This window comes from Manduca sexta, chromosome 28, assembly GCF_014839805.1.
Source record: "Manduca sexta isolate Smith_Timp_Sample1 chromosome 28, JHU_Msex_v1.0, whole genome shotgun sequence".
Taxonomy (NCBI): Eukaryota; Metazoa; Arthropoda; class Insecta; order Lepidoptera; family Sphingidae; genus Manduca; species Manduca sexta.
The window spans coordinates 17,601,667-17,618,705 of record NC_051142.1 but is presented as its reverse complement, the minus strand read 5'-3'; the positions used below and the strand labels follow the sequence as shown (position 1 = coordinate 17,618,705).

Genomic DNA, 17,039 nt, shown 5'->3' with positions numbered 1-17,039 from the left:
TGGACGGGCCGTGAAAAATAGAAGTCCAATTTCATCCTATTCTATGACGTTTATAAGACAACAAATACATGTTATGTGTCATTTAAATATTATTCCTGTATTTAATGACTCATAAATTACCTAAGGTCGGAAATTTATATATCTACTTAAGGAAATATAATCCCTTGATCAGATACCTGATACTGCCTGACACACACATAAAAATTTACATGTTCACACTTTGTAAATCTAAAAATAACGCAAATGAATAATATAACGAAAAAATAACAACAAAGTTCTACTGGATGCTACAATAGAACATTTTTGTTATTTTTTCTCTATAGTATAAAATTGAATGTATTAATTACGAATATAGTCTTAAAATTATAGATTTTTAATAATACTGCCTCGGTGGCGTAGTTGTATTGCATGTCCGGTACAATAGCGCTCTGAGGTCCTGGATTCGAATCCCGGGTCGGGCAAAGTGATATTTGGGTTTTTCTGCTCAGTATCAGCCCGGAGTCTGGAATTTGTGCCCGATATGGCGATAGGCTCGCCCCCTATCACATCATGGGACGGAACATACTTGGCGAAAAGTGGGTGCCCTAGTTGCGCCTCTGCATACCCTTCGGGGATAAATGCGTGATGTTATGTATGTATGTATGTATTAATAATACCTATAAGTTTTTATAGGTACACCTACTTATTTATTCTAATTCTCTTTGAGGCAAGCTATTATTCCTACAATAAACAAAGATTCAATAATTATTGACTATTGAACTGTACTACATGATTGATAGGTCTATATATTCTTTATAGAACTTGGTAAGATGCGTTCAGAATAAATAAAACGTAATTGTGTATAACGTAAGTTTTGGCAAAATTTATGAAGCTTTGATATCAGTATAAAATAATGAAGTGGTTATAAAATATGTACTATCAAATATCAATTTAATATATTTCATAGAACGCTAATTACGAGTTATATCCTATTCACAAACTTTAAAACTGTTTATATTGATCTAGTGAAAATCAGTCATTAAAATTTTGAACGCACCTTCAGTCTAGAAAAATCGCTGATTGGAACTGTCTACTCGGAACGAAAATAAATAATTTCTAAGAGAAATAGGAGAATTATCACTTGAATTTAGAAATATGTCTGAGGCTAAAGACATGGAAAAAACAGAGGTGAGTAAATCTTATTATAAGTCTCTGGAATAATCCAGTAAACTGCTTATTATCTATTTATAATTAGAAATACTTTCCACATTATTGCCGGTATCTATTACTTGCATTTTCTAAACAAGACAAAGAAGTTCCAATAAGGAGTGCTAATTTTACCAATGTCTCATATTACATAGGAAATTGTATAAAATATTTCTTGAACAAATTCGTTTGTTACTTAAACAAAAGTAATTAGATTGCTACTGTGATTCTATTAATTGTCTTAGAGGCATAGTTGTATTGTCTGTGCTTTAACACTGCTGTGAGGTGATGTGTTTGAATCCCCGGTCACACAAAGTGATATTTGGTTTTTTTCTGCTCAGTTCTATTGTGTGATTCTGGTATTTGTACATAATATGGCGATAGGTTCGTCTCCTATCACATCATAGGACAGAACACAGGCAAATAGTGGCTGCCCCAGCTGCACCTCTGTCTATCCCTTTGGAGAAAAGGCGTGATGAGCATATTATTTATTTTTTGTCTGTAGCTTATACTTTACACCACACTATTTCTCTCTGAATTGGTTTCTCTTTATAAATAATATTACTTTTTCTGTATATTGACTTTCTGAATATTTTTCAGCCAGTGAAGCTCAAAATAAAACATGACTGGTACCAGACGGAGTCGCAGGTGGTGATCACCATCTTACTCAAGAATGCTCCCAGTGATAAGGTCAAAGTACAGTATGGCGAGAGAAGTGTGAGTATCAATGCTTATTTATATGGATTCAAATTGTATTAAAAAGTATGTATGTAGTCAGACTTAGACCTTGAAGTGTTTATGGGTAACATTGAATTACTACAAGGTAAATATGTAGGTACACCTTGGCTCATTCTATTAAAAGAAAACTGTAGAAGCACTAGATTATTCATAATGATTTCTTATGTTTACTACAATATTAAGCATTGGAATAAAAATAAATTAAGGATTAGGGTTTTTAATATTATAAATTATAATATAAAAACTGCAATAAAATCCTAAAAATAGATAACGAGTAGACCATTCATGTTGTCATCAGCTAGACCATACACATAACAATAATACAATTACACTTACCATTGAAAAAAATAAATTAATTACACCACTTTCCAATTATTTTTGAAGTAATTAACTACATTCTATAATCTGTATCCAGCTCTCAGTGTCGAGTGTAATACCAAACTCTGACTCAGAGTACAGTTTGGAATTAGAACTGGCTCATGAAGTAGTTCCATCCATGAGTGTCCACGCCGTCACGCCGTCCAAGATCGAAGTGAAGCTGCGGAAAAAGGAGGGTGTGAGGTGGACCCAGTTGGAGGGGGAGGGCACGGAAACAAAGGTCAAGGCTATACCGCAGGGTATGTTCTAGCACTGATTGGTTGATTCCTTACTAACCAAATTTCGGCCACGGCGGCCAATCTCAATGGAGATTAGGCAGGAACGCAAGAGATATTATAGTGAACAAGTGTGTGTGCAATACACAGGTGCACTCTCTGCTCTTTCACTATAATAGTCCAGTTAGACGGCAATCCGACAAGATCAAGATTAAATCAGTGAAGACTCAAATACGCTAAAGAACCCAAAGTAGGCAGTGTACACTTGTCACTCCTATATTTATAAAATGGTGATGATAAGGTTTTTCTGTACAAAAGTCCCGTTTTATATTTTCCCAGGTTAAAAGCAGCCAATAGCACACAGGAGTAATGTTCTTCCTATTAGTGTTCCTTCCTAAAAAAACTTCGAAATTGGTTTAGTAGTTCCTGAGCGCGTTCAAACAACAAACTATATATTAGTATAAATAAATAGATAATTGAAATTTGGAAATTTTAATTGCATATAACAGTTCCTGGGTTCTTTGATTGTGTTATTAATTTTATAATTGGACATGTTACCTTTTTAGCGGTCATTGACGCGTCTGGACCACAGCAGCCGCCTAAACTATTCAAAAAAGATTGGGATAAAATAGAAAAGGATTTGAAGAAAATGGTATGTATTGGTTGTGATTTTTTCAGATAGCATAACCATTAAAAGAATTCTAGCCAAGCATGATTATTAAAGTTAACATTAGATTTTGCCGGCAGGCCCGCGCGTGTTTGTGGCTGTTGTCTGGTTAAAAAGTAGCCTCTAACACTCGGGGTTATGAATTTACATATAAAATAACTACGTTGTGTATTTTGCTACAGGAGGAAGAAGAGGAAGCCGGAAGGCGACGCGGCGCTCAACGCACTCTTCCAGAAAATCTACGGCGAGGGGTCCGACGAGGTGCGGCGAGCTATGAACAAGAGCTTTGTGAGTATTTATTATCTACATTAATATTTGTATTATGTTGGTAGTATTGATATGTATTATTCCCATCCAATGATAAAAGAAGTATAGAGGATGGGTAATATGGTCACGTGACATGCGGCACATTTCCTGAACAAAATGGCGCCGACTCCGCCCCTTACAATAGTGATATGCTAGTACCGAAAATTTTGTATCGACATCGAAGAATTAAGAGAGACAAACAAGCCCCAAAAAGATCAAATACGAAAGGGGTTAGGAACTACCATAATATAAATATAACAAACCATAATGTAAACAAACAAACTGAAAGTGATTTATAAGTAACAATTGTTAAACAAAGCAGTACCTGTTGTGACAAACATCCAGTTGTGTTTGATCTATATTTGTATGTTGCACTATTCCTTGCTAAAAATTTAAGTTACAGATTAAGATATTTATTTAATACATGATAAATGGAATAAGATAGCGTAGCCAGCAATTATTTGGTTGGTTTTATTTTATTTTATTATTATGCTCTTTGATCGAGAAACATAACTATGGTTCAGCAAACTAAAATCAATGACCGTAAAAATGGTGGTTAAGATAATCAATTATAATAATTATTTGCAATAACAACAATATGATTATGTATCTATTTCCGTGCATGCAAAGGTTGTTCGAAACATAAGACCGCCAATTGTAAAAATATATCTTACATTTCATCTTTATGTTGTTTCTTTTATGTTTATCTATTCTTTTATGTAACAATTCTAATTTTATTCATAGCAATATATTAAAGTAATATTACTATTAGGTGAAGTATAATAATCATTACTATTTTACTTATCGGGAATATTGTTGGAAAACAGTTATCTTTACTCGCGTTAATTAAACGTGTGGTTTATGCCTATCTTCTCAAAATGTAAAGAAATATGTATTTGGTGTAGGATTCCAATCACGTCGCTCAATATTCTCAATTCATTTTGCCTTGGTTTTTAAATTTTTTGGTTATCTTAAAAAATATTCTAATTTCACTTAGTTTGTCGTTCTGAATAATACAATATTGATGTGTGCTCTAACATTCTTTCAAAGACAAAACCGTAATTGATAAACGGGCGTCTGTTAAAATATCGATATCAATAATTTCTAAACAAATCCACCCACCCATCCCTAAGCTCGTGTGTAAACAAACATAATGATTTTAATGTGTATAAATCACGCCTAAAAGGGTCCAAAGCTTAACAAACCAGATCCACATATCATTTTAATTGATAAAAACAAATCCAAAAAGTAAATATACAAAGATATTTGCTAATTTTCGGTAAAACAGTTACTAACCTATGAAAAGATATTTCGGGGTCTTTCTTGCGTGAATTCGATTTGCATCCTTTCACACAACACTGAGTCACTTTCGAAACTTAACAAATACATTTTTTGTTGCGTTCCAAATAAGCTTTGAGTAAAAGAGATAGACATATATATTGACAATTCTGCGTCGATTTCCCTAACATAAATATAACTTATTCATATAGCTAACTTTTGAGGCCTGTCCTCTTTATATTTAGTCATTGTTCCCATCACATATATTGGAAATAGTTTGTCTTTCTTTATTGTTGACGGTTATAATTATTGCCATCAATGTTATTATATCTGTTATAATTATCATTTTAGGCGTTGTAATAATTATCATTGACAACAATTTCATGAATTATTAAGGATTAATACCCTGATTTCTTACTTTTAAATGCAAAGAAACATCTACACCTTATTAAGTGTCTAGTAAAATATAACTTCCGTGTTTTAATTATCTTCAAATAATATTGACATTTTGTATTGGAAATGTTTCAGTATGATTTATTAATATACTTAAAAAATCATTTACTTTTTTCAATGCAGTTTAGCTTCCTTTATTGTGTCAAATTGGGATGTGGCAACATTTTTAATATTAGTGAGGTGTGAGGCAGAAGTCTGTATTTCAGATTCTAAATTCCTTTTCTGAATTGATGCTTTATTATGTTTTATATGTATATTTTATAACATCGTAATTTGTTTTGTATTCCCTTCCAAAGATAACTCATAGTAATTTTATATTTCCAATTACGACACTTTTTTTATCTTTAGGTGGAGTCTGGTGGTACCGTCCTTAGCACGAATTGGAACCAAGTGGCGAAAGAAAAGGTCGAAGTAAAACCACCTGATGGCTTGGAATTTAAGAAGTGGGACGAATAAATGTATACAATTTAGTTGATAATATGTTATGTTATATAAACTTATGAAATATGTATGTATAACGTACTATACAGGGTGATTGAGAAAGGTGGGACATTTAATTCCTTGGGGAAGAACAAAAGTTGGCTATCAAAAGTTTCAAAGAAATAATATCAGCTATATATACAGTGGGATGACCACAGACTGCCTCTAGAATTTTAATCTGCTTTGGAAAAGCAACAAAACTATATATAGTATTGCGTACCTGCCTTACCCTGTGTAGGATTAAATTATGTTCTATGTTTTCTACAACACACTGTATAATGTGTCGGAAATAAAGACTGTGGCAATATTGATTTATTTTGTTATTTATTGATTTTGCCTGCAGCATTGTCTGTAAAGCCATGGTTAGACAAAACGGGAACCAAAATTAATTGGTATTTATTGTGGTATATATTAAAAAAAATGTGCCGTATACAGCATTACCGGATGGATACGACCTGGCGACCTTAAAAAAAACGTATTCCCACCTCAAAGGCCGGCAACGCATCTCTATGCCCTCCGCAGATGTTCATGGGCGAGTGATCACTTACCATCAAGTGAACCGTATGCTTGTTTGACCACTATACAATAAAAAAAAAAACAAAAAAATGGATTTCATAGTAAATATTCCTGTAAGCAATAAAATAACTGCGTATCCCACATTATTTATTTGTATAGACTAGAATTACACACATTCATAAATGAGTATTAACGTAAAGATTAATAATTGAATGTTTCCTGCCAAGCAGAGCGAAGATAAATTTGTAAATACTACCCAATAGGATCGTATAATGCCGGCAAACAACTTGAACACTACCGCTTAGTGGAGAAGGCTTTTTGGACGTAAATAGAAGTTTACTAACATTCACATATACAAGTACATTTGTATACCATTAAGTACAAAAAATATTCCCCACCACGAGTCCTAAGTTGTTTGTGGGCTATTATAGAAAATTCGTACGTCTGCCCCATGAACTTAGATCAAATGAGCGAATATATAATTTTTTTTCGTTCTATTTGCTATTTATTACTCAACTCGGCTTTGGTTGACAGCTTCAGTTGTCGTTGCCACTTTACCCATAAAAACTTTTAGCTGCAAATTCGAATCTTTCAACTGATCGCTCATTGTGGAATCGATGTCTAATTAAGAAAATACACCAATTATTATTTGTTGATTCAATTATTATTCTTCCTGTAAGAGTATTCTTAAAAAATAAATATGTAATCAAATGACTATCCTTTATTACTATTAGCATTAAAAAGGTCTATAGTAGCTTTACTAACTGTACTTTGAAAACTTTGTATATGACCTTCGTGTATGGTAGAAATTTCGCCGGAGCTTGGCAACCCATTTCTCACTGATGGTACTTTTTTGCCGTTTTGTGTTCCATTCGCTTCTGGAACGTCTGAAACTGAAATAAAAGTATTGATAAATTGATTCATATAATACGAAATAAATCCTACTAGCGTAAAAATAGATTAATTTTAGTAATATTCAAAAATATGTATTTGCTCAAGTAATTTAAATTGTTATAGTATATTACCTGTTTTGTCAATACTTGTCTTCCTTTGCATACTAACTACACATGGTCCTTTTGCAAGTGACCATGAAGGCACAGACGGTTCTTCTCTTTTTATAGGTTCTAGAATATTCCGTCTAGACCGCATAATGTTCGGCAAATCGCCTCTAGAATCATCAAGATCAGGTAGGCTTCCATCTAATGATTTAGTTGCATTTTTAATTTCTGGCAACATCTTATCTTTATCCATAGAATTAGTAGCCTTTAAACTACCATTTTCTATCACATTAGTAGGATTAATATTCGGTGGCAACATCGCATTGCCGTTTTCCATTTTCGAAATTTGATTTTCTACGGTAAATATTTCCTTGTCCTCTGAGACAGAAGGTCGAATATCATCTGATGTGTTAGTTTCGGTGCTTTCTTGAGAGACAAGGTATTTTTTAGCTTCTACTCGTTTTTGAACTCCGTTTAGTTTTGGAGTCTCGTTTTCTAAAGATATTGGTGGGGCTGTGGCCATGTATTGGCTATACATATTGCCTATGAGTTCTTCTGTGCGCCTGGAAATACATTTTTATAAAAACCAATACCAGAATATTACACAAGTAAGATTTTTTGAGTTGTTAATTACTGTAAAGAAGTTATATGTCAATAAATATCTACCGATTGGTATAGTGGCAACATGTAAAAAATATTCTTATTCACTTTCATTAGGATTTATTATTCCTTAAATATATTGATACTATATTTACCTAGTTAAGGGAATGATAACAGTTTGCGCAGCGCCATTGCTAGGCTGATAGGGGTTATGACCGAAGCTGTCTATTGTGGTACTGCCTGTCACCTGGAATAGTACAATATTTGAATGTTTCATTATTATTATTAGCCTTTATACAGGGTGTCCGAGAAAAAAAAATGGCACGTTTAAATTATCTATGCGGAGATTTATTTTAATAGTCTAACCGCCATTTTAAATGAACGATTCCAGTGGCGTTTTCGATCTATCTCAAAAATGGACCAATCAGAACAAAGTATTTATTAACATGCTTACAAATGAGTTATTTTGATTGGTTCATTCTCAGAATCGGATTGAGATTGGGAACGTTTATTGAAAACGGCTGCAAATGAGGCATAACACGATAGTGCCGCGTTTTAAATCGATACATTCTTATCTTCGGACTGGGATAAAAGTTGTGTTTTTCGGATAGGTAGTTGTAAAATCTTATTGTGTGAGGTTACACAAACTCACCTCCATAACTCCTATTTGCGTAGTCCTCACGTGGTATGGGAAGTTCTTATTAGCGAAAACTGGTAACGTCAGCATCTGGAAAACAAGCTTAGTTGGTATAATAGCTAGAAAGTCAAAATTTTATCTGATGTTGGTACTTTATAATATGAGCTTTACAACATTTAAGTATATGAATAACTAGCTATTGCCCGCGGCTCCACCAGCATGATATAGTTTTTCGGGATATACTTTTCCGCTACAATAGTCACGCTTTATATTTTCCCGGGATAGAAAGTAACCTATGTCCTTCCCAGGGTCTCAAACTATCTCCATACGAAATATCATCGAAATCCGGTGGGCAGACAAATGCGGCGGGGACCTTTGTCTATAATTTTTGTTTTTAGAACTTTTTAATAGGAACAATTCCATCATACATGATTGTTGTGTAACTAACCGTTTACGCAGCGCACGCAACGAAACCACTCAAGAATCAATTTCCCCATATTTACATTTTTCATTATGCTCCACTCTTATTGGTCATATAGCGTAATATATAATATCAAACAAATAAACGATCTCTTCAGCTTTATATAATAGCATAGATAATTCGACTTACCAGGAACATGACGTGTCCGCTAAACGCAATGAAAAGCAACACCGTAGTTACTACACTTTCACGCACCCACTTATCTGGAAAAATAATATTTATTGACCACTAGCTTTTGCCCGCGTGAAGGAGTTTTCTGGGATAATTTTTTGTTCCGACTTACATACTTGATATGTATCGTTATATTATGAGCAAGTTACACAAAATCATTATAAATTGTAGCCTATGTGTTATTCTGATGTATAACCAATATTACAGTAAAGTTTTATCCAAATCCCTTCAATAGTTTCTTCGTGAAAGAGGAACTAATATAAATACATCCATCCTCACAAACTTTCGGTCTTATGGCATTTCGTACTTATCGGTCCCATGAAGACAAGAGTTCTATACCCGAGTCAAATTTATAAACACATATCAGTTTTCCAATGAGAAATATATCTATTTCAGCCGGAGATTGAGACCTATATAGCGATACGGTTCCTTTACAATATTATGGAGCGATACCTCTTCGAACTGTGCATGTCCCATATCTTCTAATATCAGTGGCGGTCCTAAATGACACAAGGCCCCGGGTGAAGAAAAAAAAAGTTCCCCAGTTAACAGTTTCGTCGATAAGTTCGTAAAAAGCGGTCCTCCAAGGCATCGTGCGAAGACCTTATAAGGGCTAGGCCCGGGCGGTTACCCGGTTCGCTTCCCTCTAAGGCCGCCTCTGTATGTATGCGCTTATGTGTAGGCAGGGTTTTTTTTGTGGAGGCACGCAGTGCCCCAAAGAAAATTTGCAAAATATAAATAAAAATTGCTATTAAAAAGTACAAGAAAGAAGGGATCACAAAAAATGATAGACTTATAACTTTTGAGAGTTAGCGTGCCCCCAAAAAAGAAGTGATAAAAAAAGGCCTGTATATATTTATTGTAATGAAAAATACCTATATAAGAATTAGCGGTGAGTATAAACAAAGGGCCGGCGAAGAACCACAGAGTGCCGCAAATGAAAAACGGGCAGTAGAACATGGTCTGAAATAGAAAAAATGCATGATTATTTCTAATATTCTTTCTTAAAATAAAACTAACGAAAAAGTTTTCACGAAATATCATCACAAATTTTTCTGTTAATTGTTTTTTATCGATTTTTTTAATAAATTAATTCTCCTAAATATTATAAAAACAGATGTCAGAGAAAATTTCGTTACAATATTTTGTTAAAAACTTTCCATAACGTACATTTATATTGATAAATACATAAATAGGTACTTATGTTTTATTGTGTAGACTGTAGACTAATGTTAAACAAAACATTTAAATCATCTGACTTACCTTTTCAATGTACTTTCTGACAGTGAAAAAGGTGGAATACGCGAACACACACCACGCCAACACTCTCATTACAATCAGCCCGTAGCCAGGCGGACTCTCGTATAGATATAACACTTCGCCGGGGTCGAAAGCCTGGAATATTTATTGTAACATATTAAATATTATATATGACTCTTTTATTAAATTCATAGGCATAGATTAAGGCGATCTGATGACTTGTAAACATCTATACTATAAGGTGATTCTATGTTGTACTATTGATGTGTACAAAAAAGAACAATAGGATATTTGATTTATTTATTTATACTTAACTTTTATAAAATATGTACATATGTCGTATAAATTCCAAAACAGAAGAAATCATTGAAATCTGGTTAAAATATACAAGTTATAACCCATTGAAATTAGGCAGATGGGGTGAGTTTCAAATAACACAAAAAGGGACGAAATACTCTCATGTGACGTCATTGGGAATTACGAAGCGTGCGAAAGAAAGAGATGGAGCGATATCCCCACTTCGCGTCCACTCTTGTATATTTGAAATTTAAATAACTGCCCCATTTCTTATCAAATTTTAATGCTGTTTTCACACAAGGACTCCTTTTTGGACTAATGACTGTAAGGTACATATCAAAAATGCATAAAATCTAACATAGTCAAATACCCTACTTGCTTCGAAAAGATTGACATAATTTTGTCAAGTGACAAAGAATAATTATCTCTTATCAGCAATATTATATCTGGACGCAAGCCAAAATCACATGCAGAAGTCATTTTGCCACAACCATATCAAGCAACTAGATAATTCTGGTTACCTTAGCCTGGTATATGAACAGCACGATGTAAGTGACCACATAACAGCACATAAAAACGGTCAGTTTTACAGTGAAACCGATTTTTAACCGACCCCTTGTTATGGTGTAACCTTTCGCCATCAACACCAGGAGGAGGAGAAACGTCATCTCCGAAACTCCGCACAGGAACTGGCCTGGAATTTCATAATTTGGGTCACCAGAATGTTTTATTTTTATTTATTTACATGATGAGGGAGCTTGCCATTCGCCTGATGGTAAGCGATACGGCCGCCCATAAACAATAGAAACACCATTCAACACCTTGAATAAAGTAAAGTATTTTTTGGTATTCCACTACGCTCGCCATCCCGAGACATGAGCTGTTAATGTCCAGTACTTACATTGGCTACAATATCCTTCTAACCGGAACACAACAATGACTACACAGTGCTAGGTGGACTCTCACATATGAGAGACCTAGTACCAGTAAAGGAGATACTCTCCAAGACTTCGCAGTACTGAGTCCGCATTATCCTCGGAGAAGCCCTTGGTATCAGTATACTTACTTCTCGGAGCTTATATTTGATGTAATAGGAGAGGACTTTTTTCCACATTGGAAATAAGTTGTAATATTAGCTAGCTTATCACATAACATGTTGTGCTTTTCTTAAAAAATAAGAACAACATAATTTTATTATTTTCAACATCACAGTCATAGTTTCTGACATTAAGTATAAGTTGTAATATTAGACGAGTCAAGTGTTCTTTATAAAAAAAAAATGCACAATACAGTACTCACAATCTATCACAAAGTGCACTATCGTTAAGTAGATGAGGTGATAAATAGATTTTATTTAGATTTAAATTATTGTAAGATTATTTTAAACTGCAATCGGCATGATGATGCAAGTGCTGAATCGCATCTCACAACCAACTCCAGAAACGCCCGTTATTTATGTACTCTACTTACCAATAACAACAGTACTTGGACTCCCGACTCCATTCGCGGCGTATTTTATATAAGCGAGAGTCTGCATCATGACTCCTGAGTGTTGGGTCACGATCGATACCAAGAACAACTTGTAAGTAGTGTGTAGGAGGTGTCGTGACTTTAGCTCCACACTGCACATCACTACTGCCACCATAACTATGACGTAGGCGAAGGTGTAAGCTAGAAGTATTGGCAGTACGTCTGGAAGAAATAATAGTAAAATTATGATTAATGTTTTTTACGTGCACGGCACAGTGACACTGCTGCACCTGATGGTAAGATTACCCCTCGGCAGTCGAGACAATTATGCCGGCCTGTTGTAACCGGATATATACAGGCTTTCCTGGAACGTGACAAAATTACGTGGGCCACTTTGTGTTTTAACACCTTATGTACAGCGGTCGCTAGCCGGGCGGACATAAAATATATCCTACCACCAGCACGCGTGGGTGATTTAATGTCTTATTTATGAGCATTTTAAAGTCTCAATTTCTAGAGGCCTGAGTTATGTTCACAAACAGTGGACGTGGCTCCCACAGGACTTGAAAGGGAGACGTGATTGAGAGCGGGTTTTTACCCAGCATTTTGTGGATACGGGCTGATTAGATAGATGGATATTGAAATGCTTTAATAAAAAACAAATACTTACAAAATTCGTCAGCAGAGAAATGCGTGTGCCAGAAATCACCGTCAGGCGCATTCGTCATCAGAAATTTGTATTTTATTTCTAAACCCTGGAAATATTACGATTAGGTATACACAAGCTTCATATACTAACCGATCAAATAGAAGTAATATTTTTCTTTCATAATAAAAAGTAATTTTTCAATTACAATTCTTGAATCTCAGCAATTCTACTAATTGCAATTAAGCAGCTTATTAAAGTAAATCTTCTGTGGTACTTCGATTTGGCGATAGGCTCTCCCCAAATAACGTTATGGGACAGAATACTGAGTGACAGTGAGGACACCGGTTGCGCCTCTGCCTGCCCATTCGAGGATTAGAAGCGTGATTGTGTGTATGTCTTCTGTGAAGTAATGGCGCTGCACTGGGTTAGCCGTCCCCATCATAAAGAAAGAAAGACCACATATAGAACGCTTACTAGTCAGGTTCTGCCATTTCTACACCGTAATATACCTTTATACCTGAAAGTATATCGCAATGTCTATTTCTACCACCAAGCCCCAGTATGTACAAACTGTTGTGTTCCGGTTTTAAGGACATTTAGCCAGCATTATTTGGCATTATAAAACATTTTAGGTATCAGGGTGTCGAGCGTAGTGGAATGTCATACACTACTTTATAATTCAAAATTCTGTATGGTGTTGCTGCTGTTTATGGGCGGCCGTGTCATTTACCTACCATCAGGCTAGCGGAATGCTCCTCTCGTCATTCTACTGCAATAAAACGAAAAAAAGAACCTTCGGACTATCACAGTTGCTGATAGCGATGAACCACCATCTCTCTCTGGCTGATCTGAATCTCCTAGTGTTATGACAAGACACGAGAAGCTTCTCCATTTTCTCACTTCGTCTACCGTTAGAACCATGTGATTCGGAATTTAAACGCCTTCGACGATACCTCTCTATCAGCTCGAAATTTGATCTTTTTATTCTTTGCTGAAATTTAAAAAATACGGTGTGAAGCATTTTTTTAATGTATAACCTAAACGGGAAGTATAGTACTAGGAGTCGAACCTGGATCATTCAGTTTTATGATTACAATGCGAAAAGCTGTTATTTAATAAGAGCAACGAAAGGTTTAGATGTAATTTGCCGTTTTTGAAAAATTCCATCAGATTTGTAGATATCGTAGTTTTTAAATTCTTACTTCCTAACGGATATCAATGCTTGTATTAATTAATAAACTTACCCCATTTTTATTATTTTCAAACAAAATCTCCACGTCTTTTAAATTCTCTGACTTATTTAAACTAACTTCGGGACCAATATGCTCCCATAATTCATCTTCCGGAAACGCGGTAGTAAAATTCAAGTCATCAGTTGGCAACAATTCGTACCACGCAGTAGTATTTATCCGTGCTGTCGTAGATTTTGTATGGATAGTGGTAGACTTTGGTTTTGCAGTAGTTTTTAAAAATTGGTCGTAGTATAACGGGTCATGGGGTGCCTCCGATTTTGTGGTATTGTTCTTTGATTTAAGAAACGGGTTTACTGTTGGTTTTTGTGTCGTTGTTACGCTGAAAATAAATATTAATATTGCCGTTCAAAGTATTTTTGTTTCTTTGTTTAATATTATGGAGTGGAGGATAGGTATAGATAAGATAGTAACATCAATTGGGTCCTCTTGTCATGAACAAAGGAAATTAGAGGATTATCTAAGAATTGCCTGTTTACCTTAGATTAAGTAGTAGTAGTTAGCTTAGGTCCCAAAGATATTGGGAGGTCATACACGGACTATATTACAATATTTTTGACAGACCTTTTGGAAGCTGGCAACTCTTTATTGGCTCTTGTTACGATACATCCCGAATACTCTGTTTCAGGATACCAGTGGGATAACTTGATGATCTGATTCTGGCCAACTTTGTTCAACACTGCCTCACGTTCCTTGCATGTCTGTAAAAAAAATCAATGATAAGAAGGAATTAATTTCAAAATTGAGAAATGTTATGATTTCTGACTAACATTCAATGTTTATGCCTACATATTTTGAAATATTTATTTTTGAACAATATTTATAAAGTTATTTTTAAAAGGCTATGTTCTTTTGATATTTTAAAAGCATTTTATAACACCATGTATCATACCTTGCTGCTATGGTACACTGCAGGCCACTGGCTATCGTCATCATAGTACAGCAGTAGATTCGGTATTCCCATCTCCTTGTCATACTCTATGAGATACTCAAACTGCCCTTCGAGAGATAGAAAGCAGAAACGGGCAAGGAATGCCCAATTCTGAAAGTGAAGAGAAATATTTAGGTACCTACTTACTAAAAAGAATCTCCGTCACAATAACGACAATTTTCAGACGAAATATTTCTTTTTTCTTCTTATGTATACCTTTTACAATTTGTATACTACCATAAACGTGACGTCATACCTCTTTCGTATCAAGCGATCCTTGTACCCACTTGCCGAAAGTTCCAGAAATCGCTCCCAGCAACAGTAACAGGATGCGCGTCCTTGACGACCACATATTGATTCAACTAGGGATGGCTAATTAGCTGAAAAAATGTCTATGTTATTATTACCGGAAAGTTCATAACAATTTTAGGGGCATCATAATATTCTTTCGATGCAAAGGAAGATCAAACCCCTGCTAATTAAAAAGACCAGTAATCAACAGTGGGATAATTGGCCTATTAATATAGGAGTAGTATCATTGTCTTATCATATTTCTTCGCCTTATCCGGATACACAAAAATTGCAGTAATGTAAAATTTTGTGTTAAAATAATTTATTTAAGTATATCCTGGTTATATGTAACAGTTGATGTACGATCTATCTTAATGGCTATGGGGTAAACGTCATACCAGTAATTGGGGTAATAATTATTATGTATGAGCAGCTCAGGCAACGTGGTAATATTTATTTATTTACAACTTCTATAAGACAGTACCTTTTGCTCACGGCACCGCTCGCGCGATAAGTTTTTCCGGGATAAAAGATCCACTTTATATTTTCCCGGGGTAAAAAGTAGCCTATGGTACTCAGGTGTAATGTAGCTTCCTTTTAGTTATTTTTTTTTTCAACACCAGTTTTGTTGTTCCTGAGATAAGCGCGTTCAAACAATCAAACTCTTCAGCTTTATAAATTAAATATCAATAAGAAAATATTATTTTTGATATTAATTAAAAAAAAACAATGTTCGGGCGAGTAGTATATTGTAGGCGCCAAAATATTTTAGTAATGTAAAAATTATGATACACATTGAATGGGTTGTAAATTGTAACGAAGACGATAGCAAATTAAAATCCTTTTACATTCAATACAATACTTATTTAGATTAGCACGAAGTCTCTATTCAAATTCTACCCCTAATTGTCTAAAATTACCCCATCTAAAATCTCCAAACAGGACGCATACCACCACAATGCAATTATAATCTATCGATTCATACAAATATTACGCCATTAAAAACACCACTACTAACTTACCCGCATGTTGATTTCATCTCTTTATTAGATCTCACACACAATAATCTAAATAATTAAAATTACAGCCGATTCTAAATCAGTTTATGTTGTAGTGTTAGGTGTGTTGTGAATAAACGTTGCTATGGCAACGCGTCGACACGCAATACCCCATTCAAGTATACATTTTTTATTGTTGGCAAATAACATCGTGGTTGAGCGAAATTGGTATTTGTAGTTTATCATACCCAACAGGCTAATAGGTCCTTAGGCCAGTAACCTTGGCACCCTTGTTACTACCATAATTACTTAGTAAAAGCATCGAAATCCTTTTTATAATACCACTGTAAAATTACTGTAATTACTATATAGATCAATGATAATGATACTGGCTGTTGAACATTATAATGACCTCGGGCCGGTTAAGCAAATTAGCGATAAATTCCCATCCATTATTTTATGATAGTGGGGACAAAATATCACGGATTGGTACATCATTTATGGTTACCACATACTGCATCCTCGGGGGAATTATCTGTGGCTTGTGGTACCTATTGATAAGTCTATTAATATATTGAAAGTTATTATTTAGGCGGCGATAGCCTAGTTGGGTGTGGAACGGACTGCCAAGACGAATGTCCGCAGGTTCAAATCCCAAGGGCACACACCTCTGACTTTTCTAAAATCATGTGTGTATTCTTTGTGAATTTATCGTTCGCTTTGACGGTGAAGGAAAACATCGTGAGGAAAACCTGCACATCTGAGAAGTTCTCTATAGGAATTTCGAAGG

General features: G+C 34.8%; 2 protein-coding genes across 2 annotated transcripts; one reads left to right on the top strand and one right to left on the bottom strand.

Moving 5' to 3' along the window:
• Window positions 1-1,023: 1,023 nt before the first annotated feature.
• Window positions 1,024-6,011, top strand: LOC115449541 (protein SGT1 homolog). Its single transcript, XM_030177394.2, is given in 7 exon segments — window positions 1,024-1,167; window positions 1,786-1,902; window positions 2,339-2,540; window positions 3,083-3,168; window positions 3,366-3,377; window positions 3,379-3,471; window positions 5,569-6,011. Coding segments are annotated over 7 exon segments (651 nt in total). The 5' UTR covers window positions 1,024-1,134; the 3' UTR covers window positions 5,677-6,011.
• A 339-nt stretch (window positions 6,012-6,350) lies between these two features.
• LOC115449540 (transmembrane protein 145) lies at window positions 6,351-16,543 on the bottom strand. Its single transcript, XM_030177393.2, has 16 exons — window positions 16,274-16,543; window positions 15,217-15,340; window positions 14,922-15,071; window positions 14,594-14,730; window positions 14,024-14,351; window positions 13,573-13,770; window positions 12,801-12,885; window positions 12,131-12,352; window positions 11,182-11,354; window positions 10,367-10,498; window positions 9,979-10,066; window positions 9,062-9,135; window positions 8,467-8,541; window positions 7,970-8,061; window positions 7,242-7,777; window positions 6,351-7,109 (listed from the first exon to the last, which is right to left on the bottom strand). The coding sequence occupies exons 2-16, from the start codon at window positions 15,310-15,312 to the stop codon at window positions 6,931-6,933; spliced, it is 2,565 nt and encodes an 854-aa protein (XP_030033253.1). The 5' UTR covers window positions 15,313-15,340; window positions 16,274-16,543; the 3' UTR covers window positions 6,351-6,930.
• Between the last annotated feature and the right edge of the window lie 496 nt (window positions 16,544-17,039).